This window comes from Narcine bancroftii, chromosome 4, assembly GCF_036971445.1.
Source record: "Narcine bancroftii isolate sNarBan1 chromosome 4, sNarBan1.hap1, whole genome shotgun sequence".
In the NCBI taxonomy this organism is placed as follows: Eukaryota; Metazoa; Chordata; class Chondrichthyes; order Torpediniformes; family Narcinidae; genus Narcine; species Narcine bancroftii.
In genome coordinates this window covers 110,943,244-110,966,330 of record NC_091472.1, presented here as the reverse complement: position 1 = coordinate 110,966,330, position 23,087 = coordinate 110,943,244, and the positions used below count along the sequence as shown (strand labels likewise).

The following is a 23,087-nucleotide window of genomic DNA, read 5'->3' as shown; positions in this document are numbered from 1 at the left end:
GCGCGCGCTGCCCGTCGTCACTTCCGCTTCCGCTGGCGAGCTGGGCGGCCTGCTGGGACGCGGGGAAGAGCGGCTAGTTTGCGGTCTGTTTTAGCGATCACCAAAGATCCTGGTTCGTCGGCCTTCCTTCTCGGAGCGATGCTCGAGAATGGCAGTGGAGTGAACGTCCCTGACCCCGGGGAGGAGGGTGACGAGGCTGGAGCCGTGGCAGAAGGGCCGAGTCCCGACACGGTCGGTGAGGGGCACCGCGTGGTCCTAAAGAAAGACGAGGTGTTTAAAGCCGTGCTCGTGCAAAGGAGGAGGTATTTCAGCTTCACTATCTGGGAAGGGGTGAGATAATGAATATAGTGTCTTGTACATTGTACACGTGCACTGAAATTCTTTCTTGTTGCAACTGTAAGGGGGACTTTTATATGTTGGAAAAACTACATTGAATTAAAAAGAGATAATAAAACAATAGTCATATATAAATAATAATTGGGTCAAGTAGGAGGAACCTTGGTGGGGGAAAAAAGTTCATGACTTCTGTCAGGGCATTGTAAATAATGTGTGTAATGTTTCTTCGAGTGTAGTTGACTTTAGAAAGGCCTACTCACACAAATTCCCGGAGGAAATGCATGCCATTCATATTTGAAGATGACGACTATAATCAGTTTCCTTGTGTATTGTCCAGGAAACACGCCAGGGCACGCAGGTCGAGGCCTTCCATTCCAGAACATCAGAAGTGTCCCCAGAAAATGTCTAGATTGCCACCCTCACCTGCATGATCCGCATCTCCTTTATTTCCTGCATAACTGGCTGGCCCCTCCCCATACCTCTAACAGGGACTGGGTTCTCCTTGTCCTTGCCTACCACTCCACCAACCTCTGCATCCAATTTATTATTCTCTGCAGTTTCTGTTATGCACTCTCAGACACCTGTTGCTCTCCTCTCTGCACTTTCTGAAGGGATCACTCCCTCCACGACTCTCATTTACTCCTCCCTTCCCACTCGTTGCCCCCTTGGTATCTGCCCCTATGACTGTTACCTCTCACCACACTACCTCTCCCATTGTAGTCCTTCCAAGTGAAACAACACTCTTGGGGGTCATTTACTGCATTCGGTTCTTCATGCTTCACATCGGGGAGGCTGGACACATTACGAAATTGTTTGGTTGAGCTTGTTCACTTTTGCTGCAACAGCAAGGACCTCCCAGTGACCAACCATTTTAATTTCACCTATCATTGCCACACCAACTTGTCTGTCCATGGTCTTGAGTACTGTGAAATCGAGGCCACTCATATTGAAGGAATAACACCTTTGATACTATCTCCAACCAGATGTTAATTCCCCCACCCTCTCTCTCTACCCCTCTGTCCCCTTTCCTCCAACTCCTAACCCCTTTCTCTTTCTTCTCTCTGAGAACTACCCTTATCCCTCCCCCTGGCACTTCTCAGCTTTTCTACCTTGTCATCTGTTCTCATGTCTTACCTGCTAGCATGTACTCCTTCATCCTTCCTCTTCCCCCACCTTTTTATGCTGGCATCTACCTGTTTGTCCATATTCTGAAGGGCTCAGGCCTGAAACATTAATTGCCTTTTAATTCCTATGGATGTTGTGTGATCTGCTGAGTTCCTCCAGCGCTTTTGTGTATTGCATACAGACCCCAGCATCTGCAGATTTTCTTGTTTAACAAGAAATATCCTTGTTACCAGCCTGCCCCTGCCTCATAATGCCACCCCCCTCCTCTGACCTTGACCATCAAGATCCATAAAAAGACTCTGGGAACACGAATAAAAACAGAAAATGCTTCAGGTATTCAACAGGTCAGACAGCATAACATTTCAAGTCTGAACTGAAACTGAGAAAGCATACTTTTGTGATTCTGTTTTATGGTGCTGTTATTTCCTGCTTTTGTCCCAAAATGAAAGTGCCTTATTTGCCTCATCAACTTGAGTGGTTGAATTATTTTGTGCTCCACTACTCTTAATCTTCAAAAGCAAAAGATTTATGTAACTACTACTGGGAGATTTCTTTGGACCACAGCCATTCCTCATGACAAGCTGAAATTAGCTCTCAAGGTTTTGAGAATATCTTGGTTATTTCATTGAGATTTGAGATAATTAATGTGGAACTCAGTAGATCTCAAGATATTTTCCTCTCTAGAAAAATCATCTTTGAGAAGCAGTGGTTTTACTTGGACAATGCAATTGGACATAAATATGGCACGACTTTTGAGGTTTCCATTGGTGGGGCACTCCATCCACTTAAAGCAAAATCTCAAGAAATTGAAGGTAATGCCACAAACTCTTGGTTTGAAATCTGGATCTATGAATTGTATCCTCTAGTTTAGTATCTGTGTTGATAACCTAGTAATTGCTGAACTGGAAAGGAAAATGTTAATTTGTTTCAAAATTCGGTTATTTATTTGATTTGAGATAATAATGGTCAAATTTACTTTATTTTTTTCTGAGGGTTCGTAAGAGACCCACTAGCAAGGTTCTCCTTGCAGATTAGCATGTTCAGCTATGAAGTACGGAGCATGAAACAAAATAGAATTTGCTGGAGCAACATCAGAGGGAGGGGGAAAAAAGTCAATGTTTCAAACTGGAACCCTTCATTGAGATTCTCCCACTGATTCTGTTTGACCTGCTGAGTTCATCCAGCAGATTGATTTTTGCTCCAGATTCCACCACCTGAAATCTCTTGTTTGTCTGAAGTATGGAACATGCTGCTCAACTTAGCCCTGAGTCCAGGAAGGAGCAAATGCATGGGGATCTTGGGGACTAGTTCACTAGACATTTAAAGTCAGATAAATTATTGCCTCATCTCCCTCTTGAGCAGCTTGTTCCATCCTCTCTTTGTAAAATGGGGAAAGGTCTCTTGGAGCCCTTTCCCCTCTCACCCCAAATCTTTTCTTCTAGTTTTAGATTACCCTACCCTGAGAATTTACCTCATTTTATAAACCTCCATAAGGTTCCTGCTTATCCTCCTATGCTCCAGAGAGAATCCCTGCTTATGTAGCCTATCCTTATAAATCAAACCTGCCAGTCCAGGTAACATTGTCATGAATCTTTTTAGCACCCTTTTCTGCTTAAATTATAACTTTCCTATACCCGAGCATCCAGAACTGCACACAAAAGTCCAAAATGCAGTTTCACCAATGCCTTATACTGTTGTGACATGACATGCTGCTATACTCATTGCCAAATACCACCCTCACCTGCGAGCCAGGATTTCCTTCATGGAATTAAATCTGTCATCTTTCCTGGTCTGGCCTTTGTGTGACCTCCAGACTCGCCAATATAATGGTTCATTCCTTCCTCAGTTCTGGGCAATTGGGAATGGACAATAAATATCAATATTTTGCCTTGGTTATCTGTGTCCTTTGAATGTATAAAAACAAACTTTATTTGATCATGTGGTTTTATGATAGTCATTAATGGAAAAGTTGAGTAAAGTGCCTTACAGGTACTCCCTGACTTTCGACCATAATTGAGACTGAAGAATCAGTCGTATCTCAAAATGGACGCAAGTCAGAATTTGGCCTGCGCACATGGAGTACCGAAGTCTTAATAAATCAAATGTTGTATTTGAGAAACTATAATAAGGATACAGGGCATGTAATAGCCAAGATGTGCATACTCACTTTGTTAGTCATCATCTTGGGGTTCATAGGCTGGATGCGGCCATCTTGGTTCCTGTGCACATGCGCGAGTCCTCGGTTGCCGCATGCGTGGTGAGTTCACGTATTGAAGTTTGGTTGGCACATGCACAAAAGTTAAGCGCCCTGATGATATTAAATTCCTGCCCTTAACTTTTATGCATACCCACCACGTATGCACCAACCGAAGACTCCCTTAACTTTTGTGCATGTGCCAACCAACTCCAATACATGAACTCACCACGCATGCGCCAACTGAAGACTCGCGCAAGCACACAGGAATTAAGTTGGCTGCGCCCAGCCTACGGACCTCAGGGCACTGACTAACAAAGTAAGTGCGCACATCTTGGCTTTTACATGCCCTGTATCCCTGTTTATAGTTTGTCAAATACAACATAAACTGTAAATTTTACATTTTTTAAACATTCGGTTGTACGTGCGAATAGATGCAAGTTGGATAGGCCGTAAGTCGGGAAGGACCTGTATTTATTCAATTGATGTCAAAGTTTAATGTAATTTACAGCTGAAAACTGATCTTGAATTTGTTTACTGTTGTATACCGTAAATATCTTCCACTGGGATTTCAATGCTTCAGATTACCAAAGATATAAAGAACAGGTTGGTATTTAGAGATCTGTCACACCTAGTCTCTGCTTTTCATAGATGGCCAGGGCAATGAAGCTTCAAGATCAGTTAGACCTTAAGGGCAGGAAAAGGCTAATGTAGCCAGGAAAAAGCAGAGTTGAGGTTGCAATCAATCAGCCATGACTGTATTGAATAGCAAGGACCATGAGGGCTTCCCTTTAATTCCTATGTGCTTTACCCAAACGTAGTCCATCACTGGGCCCGGGTTCTTTTCCACATTCTCATTTGTTTAGTTTATAGATATTGTTAAACTAGGGTCATTATTGTCAAGACTTTGTTTAAAATTGAGTGGTTTTTTTTGAGAAATGAAACAACACAAGAATAGGACAGGGTAACGCTTCTGCTCAGACCTGGTGCCTTTATTCTCTAGAAAGCACAAACAACATTGTTTTTGCAAATTACTTGAGGGAAGTTGAATATTGTGCTTCTTACTCAGGAAGCAATGATTTGAGTTGATATTAATTTCACTTGGAATACTTGAACCTTGAGATCTTTCAAACAAATAAGTGAGGATAATTTTTAGCCTTGGCAATGCAATGAGAGTTTTCATTTTTGAACATTACATTTTTTTGTCAACAGAACCCAATGAAGCAGGTGTTGATAACCGAAATATAATTGATGATGGCAAGTCTCAAAAGCTCAGCAGAGATGATATTGAGGCACTAAAAGAGCAAGGGTTGAAAGGGCAGGTAGGGATGCATTTTGTATTATTGAGGACGGGTATTTACGAAGTGTTGAACTCTGCAGAAATTGTATCTATTAATAGTGAAAAATAACATTTCGTTCTTTAAAGCTGTTTTTATGTTTACAGGTTATAGTTCAAAGATTGATAGAAAACAGTACAACATTTAGAGATAAAACTGAATTTTCTCAAGAAAAATACATCAAGAGGAAAAAGAAAAAGTAAGTGGACTGTTCGTTGGCGACGATGGGCAAACATTCCTTTTTTCGTGAACATATTTTTGCCCGTTTTCTTCCTGGGTATAATCTATGAATTATTAATGGATGGTGATCCAAGGTGCAAACATTTTATTTCTTTAATTGCATTAAATATTAGCCACTGTGTTTCAGGTTAAATTCTTGGTGCAGTGGCAGTACTATTCCACTCCACTGGAGTGAGTATATGTGGTTAACTGATGCATTCAGACAATGCATGAGCACATTTCTGAGCTCCTTCAGTGACAAACCTGGCTATCTTTAAAACCGACTTGGCTACCTGTGCATGTGAAAGCAAGAAATACGACTGACGAATAATTATGTAGCTACTTTTGTAATTTAGAAGTTTTATTTTTCTTCAAAGTTGGGGGGGTGGGGTGGGGGGGGGGGAATCGTACCTACATCATCAGCAATATTTTAATTTGGTTTTATCATGTTCACAGGTATGAAGCATTTATAACCATCCTGAAACCCACTGCAAGAATAATGGCCATGATGTATCATTGCCGTGAGCCAGGAAAGATTTGGTAAGTGTTCATCCTTTTTTTTCACTCACAGTTTAAAATGTTTAGAACAGTGGTTCTCGACCTTTTTCTTTCCACTCACATACCACTTTAAGTATTCCATCTGCCATAGGTGCTTTGTGATTAGTAAGAAATTGCTTAACGTAATAAGTGAGTGGAAAGAAAAAGGTTGCGAACCACTGGTTTAGACATACTTCAGACCAGCTGCATTTTAGATTTCAGATAGGAGTGCCATGTTTTCTTTCCTGGTTTCAATTTAACTAAGATTCTCATTAGTTCTCTTGGATATTAAGTTGGTGGAGGGTCCTTTTTGCTTTCCTCAATGCACTTAGTACTACTAAGGATTTTAGTTCTCTGAATATTTCTCCTATTTGACTCAATTCATGGAATATTTTTGTTTTCCTCTTGTCCAAGCTCTTGTTACTATTCAATACAAACAAAATCAGCTGTTCTCTCCTTGATTTATGGATGTCCACTTCTACAGCTGAAACGCTGAGTTGTTTTGCAGAAAGATTGTACTCTGTTTTTTTCCACATATGGAAATAGGTTCCATGTATCTTGGTCCACATGAAGTAGTTTAAAAACCAAGCATATCATCAGTAAGATATTAATACTGTTGTGACATCAGTCCAATAAGCATAATTTGTTAAACAAATGCCAGCACTGGATAATGGAATTTACTGTTTAGCCAAAGTACAACCACTCACGGGCAGCACAGAGATCAAAATATCATGGAGTGGACATTTTTAATAGCTTTCTTGTTGCTAACCACAGCAGATGCAAGAATAAAACAAGACCTGAAAATTGAATCCAGTAGAAGTATCTTCATTTTTCCATCTTACGAGAGGGCACAAAGAAAAGTATTGCATTTAATTCAGTGAATTTGGTCTGTTGATTTGTCTTCCTCAATGACTGTCGCCCAGTAGCACTAACATCTACTGTGATGGTCATGGCCAGAATTAACATGTACCTCAGCAAAGGACTAGACCCACTGCAATTCACCCATCGTCACAATCACTCCACAGCAGATGCAACATCACTGGGTCTCCACTTAGTTCTGGATCACCTCAGTTCAGCCTTCAACACCATTATTCCCTCAGTGCTAGTCAACAAGCTCCGAACCCTAGGCCTCTGCATCCCCTTCTGTAACTGAATCCTTGATGTCCTCATCAGAAGAACACAGTCGTATGAATTGGGAACAATGTTGACTCACTGACTTTCTACACAGGCACACTTCAAGGATGTGTGCTTTGCCCACTGGTTACTCACTAAACAGCCATGACTGCATGGCCAAGCACATTTACAATGCTATCTACAAATTTGTCGATGACACCACGGTTGTCGACAAAATCACAAACGGCAGTGAGGAAGTGTACAGGATGGAGGGAGATAGGTCGTTGAGTGGTGTCACACCAACAACCTTGCACTCAACATTAGGAGAACCAAGGAAATGATTGTGGACTTCAGGAGGAAGGCAGGAGAACAGAACCAAGTCATCATTGAGGGTTCGTTAATGGAGAGGGTCAAGAACTTCAAATGCCTGGGTGTCAACATCTCTGAGGACCCGTTCTGGAGTATCTACGTCGATGCAATCATGAAAAAAGCTTGTCAGCGGCTATACTTTGTTAAGTGTTTGAGGAGATTTGGTATGTCACCAAAGACTCTGACAGGTGTACCGTGGAGACCATTCTGTCTGGTTTGGAGGTGCCAACGCTCAGGACAAGAAAAAGCTCCCAATTGGTTGTTAACTTGCCCCACGATATCACCGGCACCAATATCACTCCATCGAGGACATGTACAAGAAGCGGTGTCTTAAGAAAATAGCCTCTATCCTCAAAGCCCCCCCACCACCCAGGCCACACCCTCTTCACACTGCTACCATCGGGAAAAAGGTACAGGAGCCTAAAGACGAGCACTCAGTGGCACAAAGGCAGCTTCTTCCCTCTGCCATCAGATTCCTGAATGATCAATGAACCAAAGACATTGCCTTACTTTGACTTTTCGTGCACTTTTTTTTAAAAAAGGTGGTTATATGAATGTTTCCACTGTAATGCTTTCGCAAAACTAATTTTGTAACTTGTTAATGACAAATTCTGATTCTAACCTTTAAAATTACTATAGTTTTGAATTATTTCAATGACTGCCTTTTGACCATGTTTGACAGTTTGATTTCTCATGAAAATGCCAGGTGTCATTAATGAGAGATTTCTTCTTGTCTGAAGTGGATATGTAGGTGAAGGTACAGTATTAAATCTAGGGGGTGTTTAAATTGGTTTATTGTGTAGCCAGATTCTGCTCTCTCACGTTATTTTGTATGCAAAGATTAGCTTTAGTTTGGAAGTGAAGGAGTGTAATGCTATGTGTAATGAAAAGTGATTCTTATTTTGGGGAAGGCACAAGGAAGAGAGAAGTGATCTGTTTTGTTTGCTCTATAAAACTCTTTTCAAATCTATTATTTTAGTTCCATCTCTACCATTTAACGAGAGAAAGTTAAGCTCATTTTGCTAATGTTGCAGTATTTTTAAATTATTTAATTGTCTAACTACACCATTATTACTGCTATTAACTAAGCACTTTCTTGCAGCCATTTACGATATGACACCCTTGCTCAGATGCTCGCCTTTGGGAATATCCATGCTGGCTGCAAAGTAATTGTAGTGGAAACCTGTGCTGGTCTGGTACTAGGCTCTGTAATGGAGAGGTTAGGAGGTAAAGAAATCTAAATTTGCAGACTTCTGATATGAACATTTCTAAAGTTGCCTATTTAATTCTTTTACTCCCATCCTGAGAATTTTATTGGAAAAAGCTGTCTTCATTCATTTTGCAGTCCTAAACTGTGGCATGAAACACCACACTCTCATCCCATCACATTTGGTAAGCTGTGGCTTGAAAAGCTCTTCTCATCAAAATCTGTGATAGCTGACTAAGACATCAAAGTACAAATCCGTTCTTCCATTCTTAAAACAAAATTAAATTTCGAGAAATTAGTTCTTAAATTAATCATTTAAGAAAACAACTCAAACAATTTAGAACTGAAAAATCTAATTTTTATTTTAAATGCAAAAACTTCCCTAAATATCTTGATCATTCCAGGTTATTCCATTCCCAAATAGCAAAGAATTCTCAGTGCCAATGAAAGTTGTTCAAGCTGATTTTCCAAGTGGAACTGCTTGCATTTCCCTGCAAAATCTTGCCTACTTAGTCTCATGGCCAAAATTAATCTACACTTGGAAAGGTAGGGATGAATCAAAGAAGGTCAACGTGGATGTGTTCAGAGGAGATCCTGTCTATTCGATTTGATGTAATTTTTTAAAGAAATAACGAAATGTATTAATGAGAACTGGACAATTGATGTATTCATTATGGACTTCAAATGGGAGTCTGTTTAAAAAAAAATCAAAAGTCATGAAATCTGAGGTTAGATGACACATTGGAGCCAAAATTGGCTTGGTAATAAGAGGATGATGGTGGGTTGCTCTTTTGAAACTGATGTTGAGGCCTTGACTTTTTGTTATATACATTAACAATTAAGTACATATATGTGAGCTAAGTTTATAAAAGACATGAAAATTGGTGGAGTGAAACACGAAAGTCTGAAGATGCTGTGATTGTAGTAAAAGCACACCAAAATGCTGGAGGAACTCAGCTAATCTTTTAGCATCCATAAAAGACAAAGATATATTGCTGAAGTTTCAGGCCTGAGCCCTTCTTCAAGGAATAAGCAGAATGAGCCAGAAGCGAGAAATCTCAGAATTCAGTCATTGCCGGCTGGAGAAGGAATCAAGACCAACAAAAGGTGTTAATTGGATACGATAAGGGGAGAGGTGAGAATTTATCATGTCTATACGAAAGGAGACCGGGAAAGAGAGAGAGAGACAAAGCTGGGGGAAGAAGTGACGTGGTGGGAGGGTTGAGGGGTTTTTAGCGAAAGCCAGAGAAGTTGATATTAATGTCATCCGTTTGCAGAGTGAGTCAGAAAATGGGGTGTTGTTCCTCCAATTTGCGGGTGGTTCAGTCTGGCCAGTGCATGAGACCATGGACAGGCATGTCAGTAAGGGAATGGATGGGAAATTGAAATGGTTATCAATATCATGGATCTCCCAGTGGCCACCCATTTCAATTCTCCATCCCATTCCCTTGATGATGTGTCTGTCCAGACTGAGACAACCCATAAATTGGAGGAACACCTCATTTTCTGACTCCGCAACCTCCAACTGGATGGTATTAATATCATCTTCTCTGGATTTCGTTAAACACCCCAAACCCTTCCCCCCCCCGCCCCCCCAACTTCCTCCATTACCTTCTCCCAGCTCTTGTCTCTCTCTTCCCGGTCTCCTTTCACACAGACATGATAAATACTCACCTCTCCCCTTATCATAACCAATTAACATCTTTTGTTGGTCTGGATTCCTTCCCCTGCCAGTATTGTCTGATTTTTCTGGGATTTCCTGCATTTGGCTTCTTCCTTGAAGAAGGGCTCAGGCCAGAAACATCAGCAATATATCTTTGTCTTTTATGAATGCTGAAAGACCAGCTGAGTTCCTCCAGTATATCGGTGTGTTTTTATGAAAATTGGTGGTATTGTTAATAGTGAGAAAGATGGTTTTGGACAATTGGTAGAAATTGATTGGTTGATAAGATAATCAGAACCATAGCAGGGGTGTTCAGTCCTCATGGAAGTGAGGTGATGAACTTTCAAAGGTCTTGAAATGGTAGGACATAATGAATGGTAGAGTCCTACTGAATACTGAAGAACGAAGGACCTTGATGTCCAAGTGTAAGGATCTCTTAAGATGGTATGCATCTTAAGAGTCCTGATGTGGGGTCTGGACCAAAAATGTTGCCCATATCTTTGCTTTCACAAATGTCGTGTGAGCCATTGATTTCCTCCACCTTGATGAAGGAACTCAGTGCATCAGGCAGGATCCATTAATTGAAATGGTCAGTCAACGTTTTGGATCTGGGCCCTGTATTAAGACTGAGTTCTTTCAGCAGTTTATTTTTTACACAAGTCAATAAGGTGGTAAAGAAAGCATATGGAATTCTTGCCTTCATTAGCCAGGGTGTATCATATCAGAACAACCTCCTTTGAAGAAGACCGCAGAGCCCACCTCACTGACAAAAGACAAAGGAGGAAAAACCCAACCCCAACCAACCAATTTTCCTTTGCAACCATGCCTGCCTGTCCTGCATCGGACTTGTCAGTCACCAACGAGCCTGCAGCAGATGTGGACATACCCCTCCATAAATCTTCGTCTGCGAAGCCAAGCCAAAAAAGATATGAAGTACCAGTTAAACCATATCTGGATTATTATTCTGGTTTGCCACACTGTAGGAATTATATAGTTGCACTAGATAGAAAGGGTGCAGTGGAGATTTGCCACCGTGTTTCCTGGGTTGGAGTTATGAGGAGGTGCTAGATTTGTTTTCCTTGTGGAAGAGCCTGAGTTGGGACCAAATACAAGTACCTGTATACAAAATCATAAAGGGCATTGATAGGATGGAGAGTAGGAAGCTTTTTCCCATAGTAGAGTTATCTACAATTGGAGAGTATAGATTTACAGTAAGGGATTTAGAGGGAATCTGAGGAAATACAGCCAGGTCTGGCATGTGCTGCTTAAGTACATGGTGGAAACTGGTTTAAGAAGTATTTTGACAAGTACTTTAATTAGCAAGGCATAGAAAGTTGTGGATTAAATGCTGATAAATTGGATTATAGATGTGCTCCAGTTTCCAGTGCTCTGATGGGTTTTTTTAGAAAATGTGAGTCCCTTGGTCTGTGCCTTAGTTGATGTCAACATGATGACTAACAGCCCTTCTTCCATGATGCCTACCTTTTGATCTCAACATTAGAAAATTTCAACCAAAGTGGATGACATTTTTACCATCTGCCATGTCCTAACCACTTAACCTGTCTATATCCCCCTGTAAGCTTCACCACAGCCTCCTAGCAATATACTTAGCCACCCCTGCTCTGTATTATCAGCAAACTTCGATATATAAATTGTGGTGCTTTATCAATCACTAATGATAATTGTGACTGGACCAAAGCACCATTTCATGAGTCCCTTATTATTTACAACCTCCTAAGATGGAAATTACCTTTATTGACTTTTGCTATTCCACCTATTTGCAAAGTTAAATTTTTCTTAATAATTTATGTTTGTTTTCTATCTTCTCCATTTTTATAAATGTCTTAGTCATCTGTTCCAGCTTCCAAAAACTCCAGCACTCAGGTTCACTATCTTGGCAACTTTCAGCTTTTTATTTTAAATTACATTTTCTCTATAATCTCATAGCTTCTCACAATGGAATGTATATTTCTTGAGAATTTAAGTAGTTACATGTTTGCCATTATTTATTTGCTAAACAACCTTGTAATCTGATTTCCCAGTTGATCTGACACAACTTGCTGCTTGTTCCAATGTTTAATTGCTTCTTGATTTAAATAGTTTCTGAAGTAATAGTATTCAATTAACTGAAAATTAATGTGTGAATGATCGTGAAAATGAATTGTATACATTGTGATCAATTTTCCCTTGTGGGTCCTTTTAATAATAAATTAAAATAAATTAATAAAATAAATAATAATTTATTTTATTTTGTTGAGGAAGGGGACGGGGAGGACATGGCCCTGCTGCAGTTGGCGGGCGGAGGCGTCCTGCGGCTCGGTCAGTGCCGGTGGCTGGGATAAAAAAAAGAAAAAATAATAATTTACTTTGTTATTGCAAGATCAGACCAAAAGTGTATGTTCCCTTACTGAAATAAGTATTTTGTTCCAGAATAATATTTAAAATGTATCCTGATTCTCTGCTTGACCAAACTGCTCTTCGATTTAAACTGGAAAATGCAGACCCTGTGATTGTAGTGTTCTACACGAGTGCTAGAGAAACTCAGCAGATCATGCAGCATCCATGGGAAGCAAAGATAATACACCCAATGTTTTAGGCCAGAGCCCTTCGTCGAGGTGTGAGCAAAAAGCAGGCAGGCTCTTGAATAAAAAAAAGTGGGGGGGAGGGGGTAAGAGAGAAGAAGGATTTGGGGAAGGATGGCATTAACATCAACTTCTCTGGTTTCTGTTAGGCCCCTCCCTCCTCTCTCTTTCCTTGTCCCTCTGTCTCCTTTCCTCCAGCTCCCCACCCCTCTTCCATCCCCATTCAGAGAGCTGTACCCTTCCCCCATCACTTCTCAGCTTTTTTTCTCCTCTGCCCTCCCACCCATATCTACCTATAACCTCTTGCTGTTGGCCTGTATTCCTCTCCTGCCCCTTCATCCCTCATCCCCCACCCTTTTATTCCAACACCTGCCTGCCTTTTGCTCGTACTTTGACGAAGGTCTCAGGCCCGAAATGTTGGATATGTATCTTTGCTTCCCATGGATGCTGCGTGGACTGCTGACTTTCTCCGGCACTTCTCTACAATTAAACAAAAAGTCAACTCTAATCCCTTGTTTCTTCACCTCTACCAAAAATCTCCTTATGCCCCTTTTTTTGTTTTGAACCTCTTAGACTGATTGCTGATAACTTTGGAATGTTGTGAATCCCTCTGCCACCAAAATGAGGTCTGTTTGATTCCCTTTATCTTTCCTGCCTAACCCAACTTGCACAAAGAATGAGCAAAATATTCTATTGAAATTTTAGTTTCACATTCATCTGCAACATGGCCTCAAACCAAGTAGCAAACATGTATGCAATTAGCATTCAATATTGTATTCATCATAACCTGTTGAATTTCTTTTTTTCAGGTTATGGCTCTGTTGTCCACATGTATCCAGGTAGCATGCCTATTAGAGCTGCAATGGAAAACTTTGGATTTCCAAACTCATTTTACAAACACCTGTATGACTTTCCCATCAACAAATTGAACAGTCTTCTTTCTGGAAGTATTTCAGCTGAGAATGAAGCATTACAGAATCAAACTGAACTGGTGTTGGGAGAAGTTGACGGGAGCCCACTAAACACACAACAGGGTGATGGGGTGCCTTGTGTCGAGACAGTGATGGATAACAATCAAGCTGGGGAAACTGAGGCTGAAGATGTTGCTTGTGAGGAGACAGAAAATAAAGAGAGAAAATCCAATGTAAGACCTGTATAGAGGATATAGTTGTAGAATTTTAAATTCCAACACCTCTTCATTCTGGGTGATTTATACATTTATTGTATATATGTGCCATAACTGTTTCTTCAGATTGACTTTTTATCTATTGGTAATCACTTTGATTGAATCATAGAAAATAGATGCAGGAGTAGGCATCCCTTCAAGCCTGCGCCACATTTCAAAGAACATGGTGTTTGACAAGTTGATGGTTGAGACAGAAACTGGTGCCCTGTCCGCACTAACTTCTGAAAACTTCTGAACAATAATGTTCAGTATTTGTCATTTTCACCAAGAGAATTTGGGGGGGGGGGGGCTTTCCATTTTATCATTGAAATTTTGTTTATATGTAACTTATTTGTCTTCCCTCCAAATATTTATAATTTTGGATTAATTGTTTATGCAAATTTGATCTCTCGAGTTGGGGGAGGTTGGGGAGTCAGAGTCCACACATTTTAGTTGTTTAATGGTACATCTTGGTCATCTTAATTCTTTAATCCATGTCTTTGTTGTTATGAGAGATATTAGGCAAGTCACTGATGGTGTGGCTAAAATTACTTGACATGTTGAAGACTAACTCCCATGATCAAGGTGTTCAGGGTATTTTATAAGTTTCCACACTGCTTGTGATGCTTGAGTTTCAGCCTTCAGGAATTCCAAAACTGAATGTTTCTTGGCAATTGTGCAAATGATCCCTGACCTAGAGCTACACCTAACAACTCCTTGTGTTAATTTCAATGGGAGAAGGATCAGAATAAATGATTACTTCCTACTTTGTTTGAAATTAGAAAATGAATGTTGGTGTGACATTTCAAAATGCTTTGGATTAACGATATTCAACAAAACTAATGAGTGTTATGTCAAAAATTAATCTGTTAAATAAATGCTCTCCCTTGGATCATCTGAGTATCCTATGTAATTGGGTAATTGTCAGGTCTTGGTTTTCAATGCTCTCCTGTTGATTAAAATTGGTGATTAGGGTGGGGGGGGGGGGGGAAATCTCAATGTATTTCTTTCTGAAAGTCCCTACATCTGCCATCTTATTCAACCTGTGTTGTCAGTTTATAGGAGTTTCTTTGATCAATTTCCTGTAAAGTGAGATTTATTTTAATATCTTTTTTAAAAAAAAACACAAAAAGAGAATGCTTTTGATCAGCAGCCAGACCCTTTTTCTTAAATTTGATTGTTCTTGAACAGCATTGTACAGATTTTTCAAAGCAAATTTGTTTGTTTTTTAATACAAATGAAAACATTCTCCATCTTGACATGTCTCGTGACAGGTTGAAGAAAGAAAAAGCAAGCAAGGAGATCGACTGAAGAAACTACAGGCTGCTGTGGCTGTACTTGAAAAGAAAAATGCAGATGGGTGTGGTTTTTAAATTGTTGAATTTCTTTTGAAGAATGATAACTAATTTTTAAAAAATTGTCCATTTGATCATTTCTTAAGGTTTCTATATTATTGGTTTATGGAGATTCAGCCCAAAGAAGGAATCTCATTGGCATACTGACTGCCTTTCACTACTTGGGCTGTTCATTCCCTGAAATAATAGCAGGAAATCACTGGCCTTGCTGTTTTTCCCAGACTCTGGGCGCACACTATACAGGAAGTGTTGGATTTCCTGTATGATCTCTTCCTCTCACTCCCTTCTTCCCCTGTTGTTGGGTATGATGCACAAAGAATCTGCATTATGAGGCCTTGGCTGCCATATGCATTAAAACACTGTCCCCAATTTGTGCAGTCTTTCAGTTAATGATGCTTTGAACTGCTCGTGTATCTGACCAGAGGTATTTACGATATTGCTGTGAATATCCCTGTAAGTAAGGGATGCTGACTTCTGAGGGATTTGCCATATTTATCACTTTTCAGTGTGTAATCATGAGTTGAAATATTTTGTTATGGAATTATGTTCTATTGTGATACCAGAACAATTGCTTACATTAAGGTATTTTTCTATCAGTCCGTGTAATGGAGTAAAGGAAGGGTGAAATAGTGGAAGCTATGTTTCTGGCATCATTAAGTATTAATTCCATCCTAAAATACCTTAATTTGAACAGATGAATTGGGGTCATAGGTAATGTAATTGTGGTCTTCCTTCCTCTATTTGCAGTAACTTTTCTCCTTGTTTATGAATAATTTATCTGCCTCTGTTTTAAAAAACAGAATGATTCTTATTCCTCCATTTGAGCATGAGAGACCCAAAGGTTCAAGTTTATTGGCATCTGAATCTGACATCTACAACCTGATAAAACAGTGTTTCTCAAGATCTCAGTGCACACACATCCACAAACAATATACACCATATAATAATCACACATGTACATAAAGCTATCATTTAAAATAAATATTTTGAGATGATTTGCTCAATTATATGATACTGTTCATCAATCTCAGCCTGCAGGAAGAAGCTATTTCACAGCCTTTCAGTCCTGATTTTGATACTGTGTGCTGGTTGAAAAGGGTCTTCATTCATTCTTTGAGCCCTATTTAAGCAACACTCCTGGTAAATGTCCTCAGTGGAGGAAAGGGAGACCCCAGTATCAGCTCAACTGTTTTGATGATCCTCTGTATTCACTTTGGATTGATGCCTCGCAGCTACCTTGCCACACAATGAGCCAGCTGGGCAGGACAATCTCAGTGGTGCTCCTGTAAAATAATTGGCTTGCCCTCCTCAACAGGAAGTGTAGTTGGTACTGCGCCTTCCTGACTAGTGAGGCGGTATTGTGGGTCCAGGGTTGGTCATCCTTTATATGAAAACCAAGAAACTTTGCTCTCTACAATGGATCGATTGGTGTGAAATGGAGTGTGGTTGACCCTCTGACCACTGAGAGAAATAAAAAGTCATCCCATTCTGTCTGAAGTAGGGTACCCCTTTTAAAATGGTGTATATTCCATAAAGACCCATCCTCTTGGTATCCACCTTGTCATTACAGCAGATTCTCATTTAACTTTGTGATATGTTCTTGGAAAGTGCTACTTTAGGTGAAACAGCATTAAATGAAACCAATTTTATATCGCAGTAAAATACTTTTTTTTTCTCACCCACATAATAACAAAACGAAGTTGAACAAAACGACGTTATTCACGGACTTGCTGAACTCTTATACGATACTAGCTAGTACACAGCAATAGTCATAAAGTCACAGCCAAAGTTAGTTATGTGTCAGAAATAATTGAAATGATGCTGCCACACCAATGTGGCAATTACCAGCATATTCCAAAAGCAATCACAGTGAGCAACAAGTCTGGGCAGCATCCTACATTCTCATTGTTGCAGTCTGGTCAGCTTGGGCCATCCATGTCATGTTGTGCAAATGTTTCAAAATGATTGTTCTGAGAAATTTGTATTTCCAACAAGCTCATTCATTCAAATACTCTCCATCTGAGCTCCCATCTTCTATCCTACAGATAATTAAGCACATACAAAACTCTTTGTAGAGCATTCCATTCCATTCACTCAATATCTCCAAAATTTCAAGAAAGTTGGAATTTTCCAACTCTAACCTCATCGATTTTTCACTTTTCATCCCATTTTGATTAAAACTGAAATTTACTTCGCAAGTCTTTCTTTTTTTAAAAAAAATTGTTCCTTGAAATCCATTTCTAACTAAGCTGTTAGTCACCTGATCTAACATCACTATTGCACGCTGTGATGGTGGTGGAATTGTGCTTTTGAGTAATTCAAATAGAATTTGCTGGTGATGGCAGCTCGCGCAAATGCTTCATGCACATTGTGCTTTGGTATAGAACAAGTCTCGTAACCAACTTACCTAATTTAAGTGAAAATTCTTATTGTTTATTATTTTTTAGGTTAATTATTGCAAGTCGGCTTTATCCTAGCCCCCTACTGCTTTCTCTCCTTGAGTTTGTAGCACCATCCAGACCATTTGTCGTCTATAGCCAATACAAAGAGGTAAAACTAGATATTTGGTACATGGTTACTTTGAATATTTGAGATTGCACCTCATTTCATTCTGTTTTCTCACCCTGTTTAGCCATTGCTCACATGCTATGCTGAGCTGCGAGAAAGAGGTGGAGTTGTTAACTTGAGACTATCTGAAACATGGCTGAGAGGTTATCAGGTAAATTTGAGTAACTTCATGCTGATTAAATGTGCCCCCCCCCCCCCTTAAATAAATTTCATAGGCAGAGATTCAGCATCTTCATATTTCAATAAATCTTAAATTGCTTTGTGGTATATCCTAGTAACTAACTAAGTTATTTTTAAATATTACTGTACTTATGTAAATTTAAATTTAGACATGCAGGCCCTTTTGGCCCATAAGCTTGTCCGTGCTGCGTAGATACTCCCAATTCATCTACAATCCTGGTAAGGTTTGAACGGTGGGAGGAAACCCCAAAGACTCGGGGAGAACGTACAAACTCCTAACAGCAGAATCCAAACCCCGGTCACTGGCGCTGCGACAGCGTTGCGCTGATCGTGCCACCCTGTCATGGTTCTTTCAGTAACACTGAGATTATGGTAAAGTAAAATAGACAAGTTGCCTCTTCATATTTAATGCAAAGCATTTGCATAACAGCCTATTTTGCAAATGTTTCCTGTCAGTTTTATCATGGAAGAACTTTGTAAAAGTTCAGAATAATTATATATTGATGGTGCTCTTGTGAGGCATGAATGTAATCAAAAATCCATCTTTTTTAGCTGCTACAGCAGTGGATATTGTAATACATACTGAATATATCATGATAAGCTGCAAATGCTGGAGACTGGAATGTTAATCGATGCAACATTATTTTATTGGTCCAAATAATATTTTGTGTGACAACTCAACAAATTTTCTATTTTATCTCGGTAACTCCAACCTTTTTTGCCCTATTTTTTCAGATCCTCCAAATGTTATTGTATTGGTTGCTAGTACTCCAGATATAATTCAGTACTAGTTTTCTTTGCTTCATGTGCAAGCATCCGAAGTCCTAGTGTGCTGTTGCACTGAAATTTTTCTCAATTTAAGTACAGTACAACTCTGATTATCATAAATGGTCAGGACCGGGCCAATGTCAAGATAAACAGTTGTTTTTGGAGAACTGGTCATTTTTAAAAAAAAAAAACAGCCCAGTAGCAATAGCAAATCACTTCTAACAGTATTTAAACAACAAGGGAAAGCCTTTTAAGTATTAAAATAATGTTTAATTCTAACCAAAAAAAGTGCTGGCCGTAACGCCGCCGCCAATCACTGACAGCTCTCCACCAAGATCCTTGTTGCCACTGGCAGCCGAGGTCCCCAGTCAGTTCAGCTTTGAAAAGAATTTGGATAAATGAAGGTTTCTGATTTGCTTTGAATTTCCTCATTTATCCAAAAATTTTTAAATTTGGAAAAATGAGGATTTTGGAGAATCCAATTTCGGATAATCAGTGTTGTACTGAAGTACTGTTCCAAAATAGTATTCTGCCTTCCAAATATAAATCTCACATCTTCACATGTTTTGTCAATATTTTTTGCCCACTCACCCTATCAACATCATTCTGTAAAGTGTTCGATCCTTGCCATTTGTCTTCCAACCTATTTTTGAATTGTCTGCTAATTTGGCTATCCTACATTAGCTTCTTTCCTCTAAATCATATTAGTGTCATAGAGTCAGGCATCCAATCAAATGGATGTTTCCTTTGAACAGATAAATAGATAGAAATGGTTTGGAAGGATATGGATGAAATCAGGCAAATTTGACCAGCCCAGAAGGCCAGCTCTGAATGGATGAGTTGGGCCAGTTCCATGCTGTAAGATTCTGATTCTTAAGTCTGTGCTATCTATCAAATAACCACTTGCAGTATTTCTCCACTGGTTCTATTTTATTGTCTCAGATCGTTCCACTGACTTGCACACTAGGAGCAATTTGCAGTAACTAATTAACCTTGTACCTGCGCTGCTTGTATCAGAAAGACTGATGCAAAATATGTTGAACTCAGTCATTTTGTGGTCTCATTCTTCAGAGATCCAATGTCTCTTGGACAACAAACTTCCCTTTACATTTAATGTCTACTTTTCTTTGCTTGTTTATCCAAATGGCTCATTTTCTCTCCATCTTATATTTTTCCTCTTTTTTTGATTCTGAATTTACCTCCATCGCTGATCCATTAGTAATTTTAGGCTCCATGTACATTTCCCTTTTTGATTACATTAAGCATAATTCAATCCTCTCTTGGAACCTTTTCTCCTTGTTGAGATGCGTTGTTTGATGAATATCATGGATCACTTCCTTAAATGTCTATCACATGCCTATTTTCCAGCTATTCTTTTAGCCAACTCTGTCCTCCCTTCAGTGTTCTGGATTTTCTAACCCACGTTTCACCTCCTCAAAGTTACTGGGTGATCCTCTTGAATGTGTGTGCCAGGTTGAATCTGATGTAAAGGCCTGTGTAATGAAATGGATTTTAATTATTTCAATTTATTTTAAAATAGCTTTAATTATAGTTCTAATTTTCAAAACTTTTAATAGTTTGAACAGTTCTAAATTAAATTTTGTTTTCAAATGCATCTTGGGAATATTCCTAAAATTTATCAGCTTTTTACACTCCTAGATAAAGCTAGGGGATGTGGTTTTGTGTATGTCAGACTTACATAAGGAAATAAATGACAGGAGTCGGTCAAGTGGCTTTTTTTTTTAAACTGTTTTGTGTGTAATTCTTGGCTGTCCTTAATGCTCAGAAACCCCCCCCCCCCCTCCTTCCTTGTAATGCCATTTATATGATGCCTTCACTACAGGTTCCTGATGAACATTGTATTACAAACTGACCAAGTGATGATCACTGTGAGGAATAATTATTTGAAACATCTAATTTTAAAGAAAGTACATCAAATGAATTTCTAACACCAACGTGCAAATGATTTGTCCAAATTTTTCAGGTGTTGCCAAACCGAACTCATCCCAAACTGACAATGAGTGGAGGTGGTGGTTACATCCTGACTGGTATCACGGTTGCAGTGGACAAAGACAAATCTGTTGCCAGTATTCCTGCACAACAGAGGTGTGAAGAATCTAGAGCTAAACGACAAAAAGTAGAAGAATCTATCAGTTAATTTTAATCATTCCTTCAAGCATTGCTGATTATCCTGAGGCTGTTCAATATTGGAACAGGTTTTTCAAACAGCTGCAACTTCTTGTGTTGATGTAAAATGGCATTTGTGCTTCTTCAGAGGAAAATGCAAAAGGTTCTCTCAATGCTGTGAAATGTATAAATGTATATCTTTGTAAAATGCTTAATTTTTTTTGTGGATTAAATTAGAGAAAGGAATTGAAAATTTCTGAAACTGCACGTATGTTGAAGTTTAGTTCAAGAAGGGAACATTAGAGAGCTCTTATACTGTTCAATTCCTCCATTTGTCTTGTCCTGCTGAGGGATCGCCAATCGTAGAAATGAAGATCTCAATCAGGATTTGTAGATTCATAGAGAGATACAACATGGAAGTCAGCCCTTCAACCCATTGAGTCATGCTGACCATTAGCCAATCATTCACCAGAACCATTTTTTTGATTTTCACACATCTTCATCAAACCCCTTCTCTTCCAAAACCCCTGTACATTCTACCACTCGTTTGCATTTCGTGGGCAATTTGTAGTTATCGATCATTCTATACAGGAAAGACTGCAGACACTGCAATTGTAGCGTAATAAACAAAAATGCTGGAGAAATTTAGCAGGTCACAATCTCTAAAGGAAGTATAGGGATATAACCAATGTTTGAGCCTGAGCACCTTGTCAGAATATGACAAGCAGGCATCTGGATAAAAAAGATGGGGGGGGGGGGAGTGGGAGGATAAAGGGACAGGGAGAAGCATGAGCCAACAGGCAAGAGATCGTAAAAACACAATGGTGAAGAAACTCAGCAGGTCGAACAGTGTATTTTATATAGCAAAGATAAAAACACATAACCAACGGTTTGGACCTGAGCCCTTCATCAAGGCAAGAAAACTTGGTTAGAGATAGGTAAGAGGCAGAAAAGAAAAAGGCTGCCGTGGTAGGGGGAAGTAGCTCTTTGAATGGAGAGGGAAGGAGGTGGGGTGCTGAAGTAAGGAGACCAAGCTAAGAGAGAGACAGACGCACAGTTGTGAGCCTAACAGAAATTTAAGAAGCCGACATTAATGCCATCGAGTTGGAGGGTGCCCAGATGGAATATTGGTGGTGTTCCTCCAATTTGCAGGTAGCCTCAATTTGGTAGTTCATGAGGCCATGGACAGACATGTTGGTATAGGAGTAGGGTTTAGAATTGAAATGTTTTTTTTCTCTCTCATGTCTTTGGGATGACACAGACAGCATCAAGATCAGGACTGAACACAAATCTCTGGTACTGTGAGCAGCTGCTCCACAAGTTATGCCAATGTTCTGCCATCTGTAATTTATTTTAAGTATTTATGTAACCTACTGTAATTAACTGCACTGAACTTTTTTCGCTCAGTATTTTTAAAATATTTTATTGATTAAACTTATCATTTGTTTCCAAGAGCAAATTAACCACTTTGTCTCATTGCTGGTTTTAAAAAAAATTTAATCAAAACAATTACCATTTTTATTTTCTCTAAGTGTATCTGAAAATTAATTTATTTACCATTTCTTTTTAATGCAAGCTTTGCATTCAGTAGCTGTATGCATTTCTTAGAAAACACATTGTGCCATAAAATTTAACGTGAATTGAAGACTTTATTAAGTTGATTTCTGGTTGAAGCCAAATTGTAATAAAATTTAAAATATTCAGTTTAAATTGCAAAAAAAATTAATTTGCTTCTGAAAATCACTTGTAACACATTTGAACATATTTTGAGAGTTTTTTTAAAATAAAATGTCATGGATGAAAATGGATCTTCCACCCCATTGAAGTTTAATCTTGCAAACACATTTTGGATTCAGTTGGATGATTCCATGTATTTTTGGTATTATTTTGTGTTGGGGATTAGCCTTTGCAAGTTACGTCGCCAGCATTCTGTTTGCCTGTGCTGATTTATTAAATAGCATTGCTTATATTCTTGTTGCATTTAAAATGAAACTTTTTCCCATTTTCCTGCTTTCATTGTGTTAGCTCATGTAACATTGTTAAAGTGTTTTCCTCCAATTAACAGTGAAAATTTACAGCATGAAAATTAGCACCTGATATGTAAAATATACAAACATTTATTAATGTATTCCTGATTGTAAAATCAGAAAATGAGTAAAGAAAAGATAGAGGGGAACTGACTTGCCTGATCAGAAGCCCTGAAATTTCTGCATTGCTCCTTCCTGCTAACTCAGCAGGCCAC

General features: G+C 39.2%; 1 protein-coding gene across 1 annotated transcript; it reads left to right on the top strand.

Annotated features, from left to right (window-relative positions):
• Positions 1–9: 9 nt before the first annotated feature.
• Positions 10–22,308, top strand: trmt6 (tRNA methyltransferase 6 non-catalytic subunit). The gene is made up of 11 exons (XM_069932423.1): positions 10–302; positions 2,146–2,273; positions 4,868–4,977; positions 5,100–5,191; positions 5,668–5,751; positions 8,333–8,457; positions 13,492–13,826; positions 15,122–15,207; positions 17,650–17,752; positions 17,835–17,921; positions 20,703–22,308. Exons 1-11 carry the CDS (start codon positions 139–141, stop codon positions 20,874–20,876), a joined length of 1,488 nt encoding a protein of 495 aa, XP_069788524.1. The 5' UTR covers positions 10–138; the 3' UTR covers positions 20,877–22,308.
• Positions 22,309–23,087: the final 779 nt, after the last annotated feature.

What these genes read in the sequence shown, in the direction of transcription:
- trmt6 (XM_069932423.1), top strand. Translation starts at nt 139, where the DNA reads ATGCTCGAGAATGGCAGTGGAGTGAACGTCCCTGACCCCGGGGAGGAG. An exon ending in GTGCTCGTGCAAAGGAGGAG is followed by an intron (nt 303 to 2,145) that starts GTATTTCAGCTT and finishes TTTCCTCTCTAG; the next exon opens with AAAAATCATCTTTGAGAAGC. An exon ending in AGCAAGGGTTGAAAGGGCAG is followed by an intron (nt 4,978 to 5,099) that starts GTAGGGATGCAT and finishes TTATGTTTACAG; the next exon opens with GTTATAGTTCAAAGATTGAT.